Genomic DNA, 19,957 nt, shown 5'->3' on the forward strand with positions numbered 1-19,957 from the left:
TTTCTGTGTAGATGTTGCAGTCTGTTTTGCTGTTTCTGTAGGAGTGTTTATGCTCCAGTCACATCAGGACCAGGAACGATGGTGGAGTTCATGCTGGTCGTTACTGCCGTTTGTGTTTCTCTCCCACACGGCAGCACAGAGTGCTAAGTGAAGGAAGCCGTGGTAGATATTTATAACTTCACGTGGGCTTTGTGGAGCACTACAGAGAGTCGAAACCAGTGTGTGGTGCACAGATGTGGACCGGGAACTTTGTGGTGCTATAAAGCCTCTGTAGTATCTCCAACACCATCACTTGTGTTGTTTCCTTTATATCATTGTCTTACTACACTTATTAGCAAATGTTGTGTTCAAAACATGTGAATTCAGTACTCAGAAGGGGTGTCCTAATACTTTTGACCATATAGTGTATCTTATTTTCTGTATTTATGGGATTTTTATTGATTTTCTTTAGTTTGAAGCTTCAGTTTTGTCAGACTTGTGAAGGCAACCAAAGGATGAGAAAAACTGAGCTGAGGGTCCCAGTAGCTCAGAAATGTTTAGTCAATTCTCTACACCAACCCGCCACACAGTGAATAACATCATTTTATAAGAGAACATGTGTAAACAAACAAGCTGCTCCAGCAGTTAGAGATCTTGTGGACAATAGTTTTCTAATGTTTGTGACTAGCATTTAAAATACAGAAATTACTGTTTTTTTGTTTGTTTTGTAGACTTGATTTGCAAAACTTGATAGATATAATAATTTAAAAACGAACAGTCATGAGTTCATCTTAAACATAAATCACATTCTCAACCCAAATGCGTCACAAAAGCTGTTATTGTCGCTTATAAATTTATTATAAGTTGACATTTTGCAGCGGAAAACGTTCAAACACCAAGGCTGCTCTTGAATGTAGCACGATAAATCCGCTCAGCAAATCAGCGTGCGGTATTCGGGTCACGTGATGCAATACAGCTGGGTGTTTGTTCGCTTCTTCTGTCTGACAGGAATTTCTCACAAACTTTGGCGCTTTTAAATGTTAAAAACTTAAACTAAATTTTAAAAAGTTCGTTTATTTTTCAGTTTAGGAAATAAAAATAAGATTAAAGATGAAAGAAATTAAGAAATTCTTGTCCCACCTTTTTGCACTGTTAAATATTACATTACAATGATAAAACCTTTATGTTAAATGGCTTCATTTCACTCTGAAACATAAACAAACTGTAAATAATAAATAAGTATTTTATATACTGTGTATCTATCCATCTATCTATATACACCGATCAGCTATAACATTAAAACCACCTCCTTGTTTCTACACTCACTGTCCATTTTATCAGCTCCACTTACCATATAGAAGCACTTTGTAGTTCTACAATTACTGACTGTAGTCCATCTGTTTCTCTGCATGCTTTGTTACCCCCTTTCATGCTGTTCTTCAATGGTCAGGACCTCCACAGGACCCCCACAGAGCAGGTATTATTTAGGTGGTGGATGATTCTCAGCACTGCAGTGACACTGACATGGTGGTGGTGTGTTAGTGTGTGTTGTGCTGGTATGAGTGGATCAGACACAGCAGCGCTGCTGGAGTTTTTAAATACTGTGTCCACTCACTGTCCACTCTATTAGACACTCCTACCTAGTCGGTCCACCTTGTAGATGTAAAGTCAGAGACGATCGCTCATCTATTGCTGCTGTTTGAGTCGCTCATCTTCTAGACCTTCATCAGTGCTCACAGGACGCTGCCCACGGGGCGCTGTTGGCCGGATGTTTTTGGTCGGTGGACTATTCTCAGTCCAGCAGTGACAGTGAGGTGTTTAAAAATTCCAGCAGCGCTGCTGTGTCTGATCCACTCATACCAGCACAACACACACTAACACACCACCACCATGTCAGGGTCACTGCAGTGCTGAGAATGATCCACCACCTAAATAATACCTGCTCTGTGGGGGTCCTGACAAAGCATGTAGAGAAACAGATGGACTACAGTCAGTAATTGTAGAACTACAAAGTGCTTCTATATGGTAAGTGGAGCTGATAAAATGGACAGTGAGTGAAGAAACAAGGAGGTTTTAATGTTATGGCTGATCTGTGTATATTGGGACACATGTGAATATGATAAATAAACATATTCCTCTCACTAGCTTTGAACTCAGACATTAGTATTTTTAAGTGTTACAGACTACAGACGTTGCTGATCATGCTAAAAGAGAAAGGGGACTTCCCCAAACTGTTGCTACAATGTTAAAAGCTAATCATTCACCTTATATTACTTTTAAACACTCGGTAGCAAAGGATGCACCAGAAACAACTACATTCAATGTTTAGGAGGGGTGTCCACATACTTCTGACCATAAATATATATCGATGCTAAGTGTATTGGAGACCGACCCGCCACCGATGAAAGCGCCTCTGTAATCACGTTTCCTCGCTGCTTAAACGCTACGTTTACCGTCTGCGAGCTTATTGGCTCAACAAATCTTTATTACGATCTATATTTTTGACTCGTATTTACGAGTCGCGTTTTATAGACGCCGCCGACCGCGGGTCGTTTGGATGTACGACCTGATGTGCTCGCGGTGCCCTCGTAAAACATGCTAGCGCTTCATCTATGGGTGGACAACGCGCGTCGTTCATCATCAGTACCCAGGGACGGTCATGATCATCATACCTGCCGCTAAGACCAGAAAACTCCAGCGTCCTGCACAGAGCCCTGAGCTCAGAGCCACTCGACAGCTCTGGGATGAATCGGAACACTGACATCAACAAATGCTGTTGTCTTTTGAATGCTCTGAACGGGCGGCTGTTTTAGCTGAAAAGATCAGACTGATGTAACTGTGGTTAAAGAACTCTACTAGGAATCAGAAGGTTGCCAATTCAAGCCTCACCACAGTTGGACTCACTACTGTTGGGCCCCTGAGCGAGGCCCTTAACACTCAATTGCTCTAGCCATAGTTGCTCAGTCATTGTAAGTGACTTTGAATACGTGCGTCCACTAAATACCCCAGAAGTAGGGCAGTTGTAGCCTAGCAGTCAAGGTACTGGACTAGTAATCAAAAGGTTGCTGGTTCAAGTCCCACCACTGTCAGATTGCCACTGTTGGGCCCCTGAGCAAGGCCCTTAACCCTCAATTGCTTAGATAACATACTGTCACGTTACTGTAAGTCGCTTTGGATGAAACTGTCCCCTAAATGTCGACTTTAAATGATCTCTGGCTCACAAGCTGAAGGATGTACGAGCTACGAACCAACAACCTTTTATTTTGCCCTTTATTTCGAGTCGAAGCTCAGAAGTGCTGAAATAAATCCATCACGCTCTCAGAAGACCCGACGAGTGTGGAGCTTGGGCGGAGGAACTCGCTGCTGCGCTGAAGAACGATGCTCGCCAAGGGGCCGCGATCTGCTGCACAGCGATCCGTCAGGCCGTACGCGTCGTTAACGGGTCGTTACGCTTTAACCATGCTGACCGCACAGCTCCGGTGCTTCAGGGAGCTTCACGTCCACGTCTGCTTTATCTGCCGGGATTCGCATCATCTCCGTCCGAGCGGCGCTTACAGATTGATCTAGATGTCACGTGACCTCGGTCTAAAACCTCCCCCCTCCTGAATGCTCTGTTCCTCGGAGCGCGTTTGGAAAAATGAGACCCAGTCAGGAGGCGTTTATTAATCGCAGCCCTGCGTCCTGACTTGATGCTTCCATGTTTATTTACGTTAATTAGCATTTAGCAAAGTTTTTAACGCTGTTACTCTAGCTCACCACTGCAGAGATCCTGCTATCAGCCGACCAGGCGTCTACAGACTCGATTGACTATGTCTGAGCTGGGATGTCTGAAGCTCATGAATGGATTGGTGCTCTGGCCCTCATACCACCTCTAAGCTGGCTGAAGATGTGCACAGACTAGCGCCCGACTTCTTTACCACATCCAGCGGCGAATTCTTAAAGCACAGTAACACTGGGGCAGTTTCCAGTCAAACGTCAGGAGACCTCCAGAATCTCAAACACTTCTGCGCCACCTCCTGCCGATTCCCCTCGTGATGACGATTCCAAGTTCGGAGCTTTGAATGATCAGGCGCGGTCCGGACGGTTGGAGAGTAACAGAGAGAGTCTCTGCAGATGAGATTGATTATAGATCCTCCTGCAGCAGTGAATGAGTGAGGAGCTTCAGTCTGATCGTCCATTAAGGTTCTGCAGGCAAATCTGGAAACGCAAAAATCAATAACGGCTGCCGGATGAGATCAGAGCCGGAGGCTGGAGGAGAACAACAACAATAATAGCAACAACAAAAATGATAACAACAACAACGATAACAACAACATCAATAACAACAACGATAACAATAACAACATAAATAACAACAACAATAACAGCAACAACAATAACAACAACAATAACAGCAACAACAATAATAACCACAACAACATCAATACCGGTCGCCAGATGAGATCAGAGCTGGAGACTGGAGGAGAACAACAACGATAACAACAATAACAACAACAATAACAACAACATCAATAACGGCGGCTCACATGAGATCAGAGCCGGAGACTGGACAACAGCAACAATAACAAAAACAGAAAAAAAGAATTATTCAGTGTGTGATCATTAGCGCTGGTGCGCCGAGGCTGGCTTGCAGCTTTTGATTAGCATGTTGTGATCTCACTGTTCCTCGTGAAGCTCGTCATGTCGGCGCTAATTAATGCCGCGAGACTGTTTAGGTGTTTGTGGAGACGTAATTCTACAAAAAATAGAGTTTTCTGGAATCAGTACAGCGCACGGAGAGTCACCGGCGCAGTGCGGCGCCTCCACCGGCCAGCAGAGGTCGCTAATGCAGCAGTAATGAGGAGTTTAGGATGTTCGAGGCCGATCCAGGGTGCTCGGGTGAATTCAGGGTTGGATTTAGTATCTGCACGTCTTTGGACTGCGGAAGGAAACCCACACAGACCGCTCAACCTGGGAATCGAACCCAGAACCTTCTGGCTGTAAGGTGTCAGTGCTACCCACCGAGCCCCTGTGTCTCTGTAGCGTTCGGGACGCCGCCGTATCGTCGCGTTTCTGTTTGTGAAGTGAATGTGCTTAGTGTGGCGGATTGATACTGATGCAGCGCACACACACACTCACACACACTCACACACACACTCACACACACACACTCACACACACTCACACACACACACTCACACACACACACACTCACACACACTCACACACACACTCACACACACACACTCACACACACACACACACACACACTCACACACACACTCACACACACACACTCACACACACACACACACACTCACACACACACACACACACTCACACACACTCACACACACACACACACACACTCACACACACTCACACACACACACACACACACACACTCACACTCACACACTCACACACACACACACACACACACACTCACACAGACACACACACACTCACACACACTCACACACTCACACACACACACACACACACACACACACACACTCACACACACACTCACACACACACACTCTCACACACACACACACACACACACTCACACACACACACACACACACACACACACTCTCTCACACACACACACACACACACACACTGAGTTCCTGCTGCGAGCTACAGACGGGCTGCAGACAATAAGAGTGTGTGAGCAGCAAAAGAGCAAAAAATAATAAATAATATAAAAAACAACAAATGAATAAATAATACTATAAAAAACAATAAATAAAAAATACTTAAAATAAATAAAAAATAATATAAAATTGCATACATACTAAAAAATAAATAAATAATACAAACTAACATAAATACATAATAAATATAAAAACACATGATATAAAATACAATAAATAAATTAATAAATAAAAACAAATAATATAAAATACAATAAATAAAAATATAAAATAACATAAATAATATAAAAAACAAAAAAAATAAATAATGAATAAATAAATAAATAATATCAAAATACAATAATCAAATAACAAATATTAAATAACAAATAAAATAAATAAATAATAATATAAAATACAGTAAATAAAAAAAGTAAAATACAATAAATAAATAAATAAAAAGTAAAATAACATAAATAAATAATATAAAATACAATAAAATAATATAAAAATAAAATTATAAATAAATAACAAACTACAGTACAATACATAAATAAAAATATAAAATAACATAAATAAATAATATAAAATACAAGAAATAAATAAATAAAATAACAAATAAATAATATAAAATACAAGAAATAAATAAATAATACAAAATCACATAAATAAATAATATAAAATACAAGAAATAAATAAATAAAAATATAAAATCACAAATAAATAAGATAAAATACAATATATAAATAAATAAATAAAAATATAAAATATCATTAATAAATAATATAATAAAATAAATTAATAAATGAATTAGGGAAGGCCTTTTGTTGTTCAGTTTTGCACGCGTTCCTGTGTATGAAGCAAGGTGCATAAATCCTCGGTTGGACAAGGTTGTTAGAAAGGAGCTCAGAGCTGATCTTAACGCTACTGTCCAGATTTGGGATGAATCGGAACAGCCTGGCTTTAATAATGTGACACAGACTGAATATTTGGTGACGCCATTCCAGCCTCAAACAGAGGAACATTAGAGACCCAAACTCATAATGAAGCGTCCACATACTTACAGCCATGGGGGAGAAACAAGGTGCTAAACAAAGCAGCTAAAGCTAAATAGATGAAGCGTTAGCGGCGTGGTGGTGCAGCGTAACCACAGCGCCCGGGGCTGATTGGAGACTACAGCAGAACACGGCTGGATCTGTAGTAAAGCTCTTTAACATCCACCAGGGAGCCGAATTCACTGGAAATGGATTCATGACGGATGCGTCGGGCCGCCGGTGAGCAAATTTAGCATGTGAGCCGTCGTAGCCGGTCGCTAATACGCGGCGGTGAGTGTTTGCGCCCGAGCGCTTTACTGAGTAAACAGTGTATAAGTGCTGAAATGGATCAGATAGTTAATGTAGCGTTCTTCCATCTAACGTACACTATACACTCTCAATTACACTCTCACATTACCCAGAATCCTCCCCGGCTCTGCCCCGCCATAATCGAAGCTAATGAACACGAGCGGCGAGCGAACGGCGGGTCGCTTTCATCTCGTCTAACCTTCTAACGTTTCTCCACCCTCAGGACGCGTCCTGTATAGAGGTGGGACGATATATCGATATAAATATTGGTCTGTGTACCTTCTCAGTAATAGAAACATGCCAGTAGGTGAATTAGCTGGACTACATTTACCTTTAGGTGTGAGGGAGTAAATGAGAATGGAATGTATTGGTATCCAGGTAGGCTTTGTACCCACTGTGACCCTGATCAGGACCCTGCTTCTTTTCTTTTATTATTTACTTATTGATGTAATTATTTATTTATCTTTTTTATTGATATATTTACTCATTTATTCACCTTTATATTTATTTATTAATCTATATTATTTATTTATTTTTCACTGATGTTTATATGTATTGATTTATTTGATTAATTTATCTATGTATTTTTATTTATATTATTTGTTGTTTTTACCTTTTATCTATATTTATTTATTCACCTATTTATTTATTCTTATTTATTTATTTATTTTGCCATTTATTTATTTGTTAATTAATAATGTTAATTATTTATTTATTTATTTATTTATTTATTCATGTTTTATTAATATGTATTTATGTTTTATTAATTTGATTAATTTATGTATGTCTATATTATTTATTTAGTTACCTTTCATTTATTTATATTTATTCATTTATTTACCTTTTATTTATATTTATTCATTTATTTATTCACTTTTTAGATATTTATTTATTTATTTATTTATTTATTTATTTATTTATTTATTCACTTTTTATTTATATTTATGTATTTATTCAGCTTTTATTTATATTTATTTATTTATTTATTCATCTTTTATTTATATTTATGTATTTATTCAGCTTTTATTTATATTTATTTATTTATTCACTTTTAATTTATTTATTTACCTTTTATTCATATTTATTTAACCTTTTATTTATATTTGTTTATTTATTTACCTTTAATTTATATTTATTTATTAACTTTTTATTTATATTTATTTATTTGTTCACCTTTTATTTATATTTATTTATTTACCTTTTATTTATATTTATTTATTAACTTTTTATTTATATTTATTTATTTGTTCACCTTTTATTTATATTTATTTATTTACCTTTTATTTATATTTATTTTAAATAACAGTTTAAATGCAGATTTTAAATAACAGTCGTTAATAAATTTGTTGAGAATCGCGTGTTAATGACGGATTATTGATTTCTTTTATTTTCTCTTATGTAAACACACTCGGTGCTGCTGAGGCCTCGTTACGAATCATCACATGATCCCCAAATTAAAGTCGAATGTCGGGCTGGTTAAACCTGGTGCTGATTATGATCACTGGTTGTTGTTGTGGCAGCCAGTGACACTGGAAACACTGGCAACATAGGGCCGCGACCCCAACACCTCCTGATCCATGGGGGCAGGGGTTCACTACTGTAGGGTGCACTAACTTTTGCACACGTTTATTTGATCTCTGTAATAATAAATTTTTATTGTGTTTCTGTGTTTTAAATAAAGTTTTGATTTATTAGCATGGCTAGCGCTCTGATTAGCACTCTGATTAGCCTGAAGCTCGTTAGCTGCTGTCGTTTATTAATCACCGCTAATTTTCTGGTGATTAATTAAAGTTACGACGTAGCGGCGGTTCCTGCGCTAACGGTCCTGATTACTGTAGTTACGCAAATAGAAAATTGTGGGATTTAGAGGAAATTATTACATTAATTTTTATTTATTTATTAATTTTCTATTTATTTATTTACCTTTTTATATTTATTAATTAATTATGAACCTTTTGTTTATATTTTTATTTATATTTGTATTTATATTAATTTACATTTAATCTATTATTTATTTACCTTTTTATATTTATTTATTTAATGATTAACTCGTTATTAATATCTGTATTTATATTTATTTATTGATTTATCTTTTATTTATTATTATTAATTTATTCATCTTTTATCTCTGTGTTCCAGGCGTCCGTTCCTGACCTACGATGGAAAAGCTGCTGGTGGTCCTGTTGTTGATGGGAATGGCAGCGAGGGCGCAGATCTGTCCCAAACGCTGCGTATGCCAAATTCTGTCCCCCAACCTGGCGACGCTCTGCGCCAAAAAAGGGCTCCTGTTCGTCCCGCCCAACATCGACCGGCACACGGTGGAGCTGCGACTGGCCGACAACTTCGTCACCAGCGTCAAGCGCAAAGACTTCTCCAACATGACCAGACTGGTGGACCTGACGCTGTCCAGGAACACCATCAGCTACATCACGCCTCAAGCCTTCGCCGACCTGGAGAACCTCCGCGCCCTGCACCTCAACCACAATCGCCTGACCCGGCTAGGTAACGACACCTTCAGCGGCATGTCCAAGCTGCACCACCTGATCCTCAACAACAACCAGCTGATCCACATCCACCTGGAAGCCTTCAACGACCTCCTGGCCCTGGAGGAGCTGGATTTGTCCTACAACAACCTGGAGAGCATACCCTGGGAGGCCATCCAGAAGATGATCAGCCTCCACACGCTCAGCCTGGACCACAACATGATCGATTTCATTCCCGAGGGGACGTTCTCCTTGCTGCAGAAGCTGAACCGACTGGACGTGACCTCCAACAAGCTCCAAAAGCTCCCGCCGGACCCTCTTTTCCAGCGGGCACAGGTCCTGGCCACCTCCGGGGTGCTCACCTCTTCTTCCTTTGCTCTCAGTTTTGGCGGGAACCCACTGCACTGCAACTGCGAACTGCTCTGGCTCCGGAGGCTGAGCCGAGAGGATGATTTGGAGACCTGTGCCACCCCGGCGCACCTCTCCGGGAGATACTTCTGGTCCATTCAGGAGGAGGAGTTCCTGTGTGAGCCCCCCCTCATTACGAGGTACTCCCACGAGATGAGGGTGCTCGAGGGTCAACGAGTGACCCTGAAGTGCAAGGCAAGAGGCGACCCTGAACCGGTCATCCACTGGATCTCACCCGACGGGAAGCTGGTCTCCAACTCCTCACGTACGCTGATCTTCCCCAACGGGACGCTGGACATCCTGATCAGTACGGTGAAGGACACCGGATCCTTCACCTGCATCTCCTCGAACCCGGCGGGCGAGGCCCACCAGACCATCGAGCTCATCATCATCAAGCTCCCGTACATCAGCAACAGCACCAACAACATCCAGGAGCCCGACCCGGGGTCCTCCGACATCTCCACCTCCACCAGAACCGGAGCAAACGGGAGCAACCACACGGCTGACCCCAAATCTGGCTCGGACCGGCGAGTGGTCATCGCCGAGGCCACGTCCTCCAACGCCCTCATCAAGTTCAACTTCCAACGGAATATTCCAGGAATACGCATGTTCCAGATCCAGTACAACGGAACCTACGACGACTCGCTGGTCTACAGGTAAGCTGAGAGTGATCCTCTTCTGACCTCTAGAACTTCTATAACAACCCTCACTACAGTAGAACCTCCACTAGAATCTTCACTAGAACCTCCACTAAAACCACCACTAGAACCTTAACTAGAACATACACTAGAACATACACTAGAATCTCCACAATAACTTTCACTAGAACCTGCACTAGAACCTCCACTAGAGCCGTAACTAGAACCTTCACAATAAACTTTAATAGAACCTCCAATAGAACAGGAAAATCCACTAGAACCTTCACTAGAACTTCCACTAGAACTGCCACTAGAACCTTAACTAGAACCTCCACTAGAATCTTAACTAGAACCTCAACTAGAACCTTAAGTAGAACCTCCACTCGAACTAGAACCTCCACTAGAACCCTTCACTAGAATCTTAAGTTGAATCTCTACTAAAACCTTTACATGAACCTTAACAAGAACCTCCATTAGACCCTTACTAGACATCCACTAGAACCTTAACTCTAGAACCATCACTAAACATTCACTAGAACCTCCACTTGAACCTCAACAAGAACCTCCACTAGAATCTGTGACTAATCCACTTCTAACCACTTCTAACTAAAACCCTTCTCTAAAACCTTAACTAGAACCTCCACTATGTATTAACCTTAACTAGAACCTCCACTATTTATTAATCTTAACTAGAACCTCCAGTAGAACCTTAACTAGAACTTTAACTAGAACCTCCAGTAGAACCTTAACTAGAACTTTAACTAGAACCTCCACTATGTATTAACCTTAACTAGAACCTCCACTATGTATTAACTTTAACTAGAACCTCCACTATTTATTAACCTTAACTAGAACCTCCACTATTTATTAATCTTAACTAGAACCTCCAGTAGAACCTTAACTAGAACTTTAACTAGAACCTCCACTATGTATTAACCTTAACTAGAACCTCCACTATGTATTAACTTTAACTAGAACCTCCACTATTTATTAACCTTAACTAGAACCTCCACTATTTATTAATCTTAACTAGAACCTCCAGTAGAACTTTAACTAGAACCTCCACTAGAACCTTAACTAGAACTTTAACTAGAACCTCCACTTGAGCCTTAACTAGAACCTTCACAAGAACATTAACTAGAACCTCCTAGGCTTGACTACACTATATGGACAAAAACATTGGGACACAACAGCAACAGTTTAGGGAAGGCCATTTCCTGTTCCAGCATGACTGTGCTCCCTTGCATTGGTGACCTCAGCCCCACTCAACAACACCACCAATAGCACTTTTAAATGGGTACAAATTCCCACATCCAAACACGTTTGTTGATCAGGCAGCACATCGACAGGCGTCCGAATACTTGTGGTCATTATTTACCAGCATGTAACTGGGAGTTCTACTGGGAGGGGTGGAACCTTGTGACCGTACACGTTCCGTACGACTCCGGACCCCCGCGTGAATCTTTAACTAGAACTTTTAATTAGGCACCAATAACAGCAATTAGCTTAACGAGTTCTGCTGAACAACCGCCGGCTAATTGAAGCTGAATTAGCGTTAACCTCAAACAAGTGCAGCGTTCCTCCTCGTTAGATCTTCCTCGCGGCTGAGAGCCTCTCTTAACCCCGGACAAACTTTAAAATCCTCAGGGTTTATATGAGATGCTTATTCTTTGTGACTATAACAGTCCCTGCTCCTTTGGAAAATGTTGCAGTAGATTCTGAAACATGCGCGTTAGTGCTGATGATGTTTGGACACCTGATCCTGTTCCACAACTATGTTCCATTCACCTTCCTCGCAGCTATAACAGGCACAAATTCTGAGTGATTGGATATAACTACGGACGGTTCGCTCAGGTGTCCACATACTTCTGCTCCTCCTGAGCTCTGCTCACCGTTAGCGATACTCTGGGTGCAGCGGACGCTAACAGAGACATTTATGAACCCGAGCGCCTAAATGAAACGAGGCACCGGCGGCAGCGCTCTGACGGATATCAGCCGTGACGGGAACCAAATGTGAGGAGGGAACCTTCGCCCGGAATGTCGCCCAGCGATCCCGTCACGTTCAGCACGGCGCTAATGAAGAGGAGAGAGGCGGGGGGTACCGAACATCATCCAGACGTGTGGACGTGATCGCCAGGGTCTCGACTCAGAGGCTTAAAAGCTTCTGCTTTTAAAAATAAATAAATAAATAAACGCACAGAGCCGAGACGAGTTCAGGACTTTATTTATTAATTAACTAAATATGAATATACTAAATATATAAACAATTCAATAAAACTGAATATATGTATGAATAACACTATAAATAATACAATATAAATAATAATAATAATAATAAATATAAATATAAATAACAGTAAATATAAATAATAATAAATATAAAAAACAGTAAATATAAATAATAATAAATGTAAATAATAGTAAATATAAATAATAATAAATGTAAATAACAGTAAATATAAATAATAATAATTATAAAACAGTAAATATAAATAATAATAATAATAATTATAAATAACAGTTCTTATAAATAATAATAATAAATATAAATAACATTAAATATAAATAATAATAAATGTAAATAACACTAAATAAAAACAATAAGAAATTTAAATATTAATATACATAAATAATAATAAATATAAATAACACTAAGTATAACTATATAAAATATATTATAAATATATTTAGTGGCATTAGCTGGTAGTAAACAGGTGACCTTCAGAGATCAGACGTACGTCTGCAGTTTCTGCAGTTTTGACCGGCGTTCTTTACTGTTTTATTTTTTTTTGGAACCCAGTAAGCAGCAGGTCCAGTAAACGTTGTTCTGGTTCCTTTGGGACTGGTGAGAAATGGTGGTATTATTATTAGCTCCCCACAGAACCATCAGAGAACCTCCGTCCACACTCAGTGGAGTCCTGAAGCGCTGGCGTCCACGTTGTGAAGGTGACGTTGAGGATTAGCAGCAGGTGCTGATTATGGTTCAGGTCTTTAAGTGCTTTTCAGGACGTGGTGGTGCTGCTGATAACGGCGGCGAGAAGCTCCTCACCCAGAGCCATAACCATCCGTCTGTCTGCAGGAGAGAGAGAGACACTCTCCATGCCTCCATTAGAGCTCGACATGTTCTCCTCCTCCTGCTGCTGCTCGGCACTTTAAACCCAGGATTTAATACCACAGAACAAAGATTTACATATACGGCCAAAAGTATTCGGACGCCTGACCTTTACAGATGCTTTTCTGAAGCCTGAGAAGCTTCTCACAAGGTTTAGACTTAGACAGTATATCTGTGTATGGGAATTTATGCCCAGTCAGAGCACTGACGTTGGTTTTTCCGGTTCATCCCAGAGCTGAGAGCTGAGGTCAGGGCTCTGTGCTCATGTTGGAACAGGAAAAGACCATCCCTAATTATCCCGAGAATTTGGTAAACTTTGCATGACCTAGTTTGGCCTGCAGTTGGGGCACGGAGGTGGAGGTGCAGTAGTGTGTGATTGTTGTTTGGCTTCAGGTGGAAGTTCCTCTATGTATCCTGGCCTCTCTCTGTCCTGTCCTGTGAGTTTTAGCCCTTGGATGGAGCCCCAGTGGCGGCATGGCGTTCTATTTATAAGGTGGAACCACCCAAAGTACCACTTTATGTCTGAGGGGCACCAGTGGTCGGATCCGGGTTCCGTTCAGTCATAGCCCAGCCATACACATGGTTCCTACTTCGTTCCTGTAGGTGTGTGGGTTCAACCACACACTCTCTGTAGTGAGATGCGTTCCAGCATCATTACAGTGTCCTCAGTGTGTGTGTGTGTGTGTGTGTGTGTGTGTGTGTGGACTGGTTCAGTACCTGAGTTCTGAGATGATGAGATGATGAGATGATGAGATGATGAGATGATGAGATGATGATGATGATGACCTGAGCTGCAGGTCTGAGACTCTGATCAATAATGAATCTCGTCTTTCTACTGAAGCTTCAGCCGCCAAAACAGAACAACAGGAGCCAAACAGTCTGATACACACACACACACACACACACACACACACAAACGCACACACACACACACACAAATACACACACACACACACAAATACACACACACACACACAGTCTGATACACACTCATGATAATCGTTACACACTCTCATACACACTCATACACACACATACACAGTTACACACTCTCATACACAGTGTTACAGTGTGCAGGAGTGTGTAACAGTGTGTATAACAGCGTACAGGAGTATATAACAGGAGTGTATAACAAGAGTATATAACAGGAGTGTATAACACCATACAGGAGTGTATAACAGGAGTATATATCAGGAGTGTATAACAGCGTACAGGAGTGTATAACAGCGTACAGGAGTGTATAACAGCGTACAGGAGTGTATAACAGGAGTATATATCAGGAGTGTATAACAGCGTACAGGAGTGTATAACAGGAGTATATATCAGGAGTGTATAACAGCGTACAGGAGTGTATAACAGGAGTATATATCAGGAGTGTATAACAGCGTACAGGAGTGTATAACAGGAGTATATATCAGGAGTGTATAACAGCGTACAGGAGTGTATAACAGGAGTATATATCAGGAGTGTATAACAGCGTACAGGAGTGTATAACAGGAGTGTATAACAAGAGTATATAACAGGAGTGTATAACAGCATACAGGAGTGTATAACAGGAGTGTATAACAGGAGTGTATATAACGGCGTGGGTTGGGGGGGGGGGTTGTAACTTTATCTGCACTTTGGCGTCTCTGTGATTCCTGGAAGTTTCCATCATCATTAAGCTCCATTTTCCACCATCACATCAAACCAACAGCAGCAGCTCCGCCGTTAATGCAGCTCAGAGTTACTGAGAGTCTCCTGCTGTCATAAATATTCACCCCCCCTCACACACACACACACACACACACACACACACACACACACACACACACACCCTGGTTTTACCTGCGTAAACACTTTCTATGCACAAATAGTTTCATAATGAATAAAAATATCAGATTTTATGGAAATGAATCAGAAACGTGTCGAATCGCGGCTCTGATTTACTCGGCAGGATCTGGCGTGTGTAATACATCAGTCACGTGGAGGAAATCCTGCTTCAGACTTTAGAGAAACAGTTTAGGGAAGGACCTGTCCTGTCCTAGTGTCCTGCACAGAGCCCTGACCTCCTCAGTCCCACTCACCAGCTCTGGGATGAACCGGAACACCGACTGAACGATGGTGTGTGTGTGTGGAAGTCTCATGAGAAGCTTTCTAGCATCAGGCGTCCGGATACTTTTGGTCACACGTGAACACTGACGGGCGTCTTTATAAGCGGCTTCATATTCAGCGCTGCTGCTCGGCTAGAGGCTAAACCCATTTCCATTTGCACCCAGGACGTGTGTGTGTGTGTGTGTGTGTGTGTGCTCGGAATGCACATCCGTCTTTTCAGCGCTCTGAATGAGGCGAGTGTGTGTCAGCACACACAGGTGGAGTGTGTGTGTGTGTGTGTGTTTGTGTGTGTGTGTGGCTGCTCGATAAGAGACGCCATTGTTCAGCATGTGCAGTGAAAGGCTCTGGGAGAGACGCCGGCGCTGCAGGTACGTCCAGACTCCGGAGATCAGAACGTCGGCTCATTATTTTGCTGCGTAGACGCCGCTGTTGGTGTCCGACATCTCTCTGGGTGGATATACATTTTCTGTTGGCTAGATAAAGGTTACGGGCGTCCTGGCTAACAGTCGTCATCCAGATTCATCCCAGAGGTGTTGATGTGACTGCAGTTGGTGGCTCGTCCCTTCTTGGACCGCTGTCGGTGGGAACTCACCACGGCAACCTTGCTGTTTCTGGTGTTGATGCATAGTAGCTTTCATGTCCTCTGGCATTAATGAGTCTTTGCTGCCCAACAACCTGTCAGTGGTTCGTGGTTGGTGGCTCGTCCCTCCCTGGACCACTGTCTGAATCCCTCAGGTCTTTATGTTGATCAGATCTGCCTCATTCAACACAAGAACCATGAGGAACCTCCATCAGATCCACATCTAATAGATCCCTCACCATCAGATCCACATCTAATAGATCCCTCACCCTCACACTCACCATCAGATCCACATCTAATAGATCCCTCACCCTCACACACACCATCAGATCCACATCTAATAGATCCCTCACCCTCACACGCACCATCAGATCAACATCTAATAGATCCTGCACCTTCACTCCCACAGTTGGCCTGAGGAAGGGAAGGTCGATGGGGTTCCTCTTTCGGCCGGTTGAAGCCCCTGTATGAATGATGATGGAACATCATGGCGTGACTCTGTTGGTTGTTTTGGTTCTCTGGCAGGTGACTGAGGCGTGTCAGAGAGGGTATTTGAAACGGGATGCCCAACAAATAGTCAGGTGTCTAAATACTTTTGACCATGTAGTGTACACTCTTTTTAAAACCAGAAACTGGTCACACTGGTGTCTACAAACTTTTGACCGTGTGAAGATGTGAACTGTTGTTTTGTTTCTCGTCCCAACAGAATGATCCCTCCGACGAGCAAGAACTTCCTGGTGAACAACCTGGCAGCAGGAACCCAGTACGACCTCTGCGTGCTCGCCATCTACGACGACGCCGTCACCTCCCTGACCGCCACCAGGGTCGTGGGCTGCGTCCAGTTCACCACCGAGTCCGAGTACCTCCGCTGCCACTTCATGCAGTCGCAGTTCCTGGGCGGGACCATGATCCTGATCATCGGCGGCATCATCGTGGCGTCGGTCCTCGTCTTCATCATCATCCTCATGATCCGCTACAGGGTGTGCATGAGGGGCGGCCGCGCCAAGGGGACCGCCGGCGTCGGGACGCAGTCCGACTCCGCCCTCAGTCCCACTGCCAGCAAAGAGAACGCCGTGGCCTCCCCGAGCGGGAACGACTGCCAAAAGAGTCTCGCTCCCTTCCCGGACTCGGTAACCCAGTCGTCGGAGACGTCCCTCCCCGAGGGCTCCACCGACACCTCCCTCCTGAGCCAGAATTGGGACACGACCGGCGGCTCTTCCGGGTCATTAAAGCCGAAACGGCGACCCGCGCCCAAGCCGGACGCCAAAACGGAGCCGCCGGTCAACCCCGAGACTCAGAACACCAACCGTAACAACTCGAAAACGCCGCTCCTGCCGGTTCCCCCTTCTGGCCCGGCGCCCTTGTTGCCTTCTCGCTTCAGAGACACTCCCGTCCTGCGGAGGGCGCCGCCCCGCCACTCCGTATGTAAATATCGCACACTGCCGACGGAGGGCAAGCGAGCCGCGCGCAGGTACTCGCTGAACGAGGACTTATCCAAGCACCACTGCTACATCGGCAAGCAGAAACGGTGTAGGCGGAGCATATCCATGAGCGGCATGCTAGCCGGCGCGGACGGCGCGCTTTTAGACGCTAGCAGAGACGCGCATTCCAGTTCCGAGTGGATCCTGGAGAGCACCGTATGAGCGAGTGAACGTTCAGCTTCGTTTTCTTTCCTTTCACCTCGTTCAAAAGAAATTGGACGGTAGCGCTCGGCCGTTTCACTCCGGATGATGGGAATGAGTCGCGTCCAAATAACCAAGCGCTGATTCTGATGAAGTGCAGGTCAAAAGTTTACATACACCCGGGACGATGGGCTGGAGCGTCGTGACGCTGTTGAGAGTTGAACGAGTTCTGCGGCGTCCTGTTCTGTGACTGAACGACTAGAACAATATACGTGTCATATCCAGTTCCCTCCCTGTCACAAATCCGCTTCTTATCACCTGCCAGCCTTGGGTTCCCACACAGTGCCACGCTAAGCTCTATTCTGCCCAGTCGTGTTTGCGTGGAGCCCTGGACAGGTCACTTGGACCTCGCCAGTTCCAACACTCTGCCGTGGCGTGCTAGCATGTTAGACTGGCGTTATAGCTCTTTTAATCAACCTCAAGCGAATAGTACTACCACCACCATGCTTTACAGGACACACAGGAATCTTCTGCTTCCACTGCTGTCCACAAATCTCTAAAAATCTCGATCTCTTGTCGTTGCTGCTACGCCCACCCTCGAACAAGGAGGGCCTGAGGCTGTCCCGAGCCCCCTCCGACCCCCATGCAGACCCCCATGCAGCTGACCGCTTCTTTTCACCTACCAGAGATGCAGTATTGCATGTGATCAGCCACTCCCTGTGCAGGCGCCTCGATTGGCCAGCAGAGGTCGTCACTGCACTAGCATAAAGGAACCCTGTTACAGCCAATCGTGAGTCTGTATAGCAGAACCCCAGAGCTCGAGATCTCAGCACCAGGCTTTGTTTGAAGGCTCACGTAAATAAGTTAGTCCGACAGCAAACGAGTTGATCTACGCTCCCGTCTGAATATTTATAAAAAATTTAATGATTTCCGATCGTTCAGTCACAGAAAAGGCGGCGCTCAGTGCTCAGCGTGGTTCAGTCCGGCGTGTGTTCGTGTGCATGTGAGTTTTATTTTTTTATTCTGTTTCCCTGGGCACCGGCGGATAAAAGAAGGACCGTCGCCTTGAGGAAATTTCCTCTCTTTGTTCGCGAGATGAACTCCGGCCGAGCGGGGACAATAACGGACCGAGGGGGAAAATTGTTCACACAAAAAAACCTTTCTGTCCACGGAGACGCCGAAGGAGGAGCAGGAGGAGGAGGAGCAGGAGGAGGAGGACGAGGAGGAGCAGGAGAAGGAGGAGCAGGAGGAGGAGGAACAGGAGGAGGAGCAGGAGGAGGAGGAACAGGAGGAGGAGGACGAGGAGGAGCAGGAGAAGGAGGAGCAGGAGGAGGAGGAGCAGGAGGAGGAGGACGAGGAGGAGCAGGAGAAGGAGGAGCAGGAGGAGGAGGAACAGGAGGAGGAGCAGGAGGAGGAGGAACAGGAGGAGGAGCAGGAGGAGGAGGAGCAGGAGGAGGAGCAGGAGGAGGAGGAGGACGAGGAGGAGCAGGACGAGGAGGAGCAGGACGAGGAGGAGCAGGAGAAGGAGGAGCAGGACGAGGAGCAGGACGAGGAGGAAGTGTTACGGAACGGAGAGAGAAAATCACCTGTTATTAAATTCTTATTTTTTACTGAGGAAACGAAACAGATTTTCATGCGCTGACGTGGAGAAATCGCCTTTATTTAAAGGCCCCAAAAAAAAGAGAGAAAAAAATCAGTGTACAGAAAAAACTCAACATCTCCTGAACTGGTTTTGTTGTTCAATAATAAAAATAAAAAATAAAATTAACCCAAATATTACGAGTCTGAATGTCTTTATACTTTCATTTACATTCTTAATCCTACACAGTTGGGACAGGAGGTACAGATACATTTTGGATTAAGGGCCTTGTTCAAGGGCCCAACAGTGGCAAGCTGGCAGTGGGTTTAAACCAACAACCTTCTGATTGCTGAGGCAGAATAAACTAAACAAACAACTAAACTGATGTTTTCATTCCAGCAGTGAGGATGAGGATGATGATGATGATGAGGATGATGAGGACGATGATGATGATGATGAGGATGAGGATGATGGTGAGGATGAGGATGATGATGATGA

General features: G+C 43.4%; 1 protein-coding gene across 1 annotated transcript in view; it reads left to right on the forward strand.

Moving 5' to 3' along the window:
- lrfn5a (leucine rich repeat and fibronectin type III domain containing 5a) overlaps positions 1-19,654 on the forward strand; it is a 27,690-nt gene extending 8,036 nt beyond the window's left edge. The window contains exons 2-3 of the mRNA XM_063006972.1: positions 9,083-10,490; positions 16,965-19,654. Coding sequence (XP_062863042.1) covers positions 9,103-10,490; positions 16,965-17,901 — 2,325 coding nt within the window. The 5' untranslated portion in view covers positions 9,083-9,102 and the 3' untranslated portion in view covers positions 17,902-19,654. The remainder of the gene's footprint in view (positions 1-9,082; positions 10,491-16,964) is intronic.
- Positions 19,655-19,957: the final 303 nt, after the last annotated feature.

This window comes from Trichomycterus rosablanca, chromosome 13 (genome assembly GCF_030014385.1).
Source record: "Trichomycterus rosablanca isolate fTriRos1 chromosome 13, fTriRos1.hap1, whole genome shotgun sequence".
In the NCBI taxonomy this organism is placed as follows: domain Eukaryota; kingdom Metazoa; phylum Chordata; class Actinopteri; order Siluriformes; family Trichomycteridae; genus Trichomycterus; species Trichomycterus rosablanca.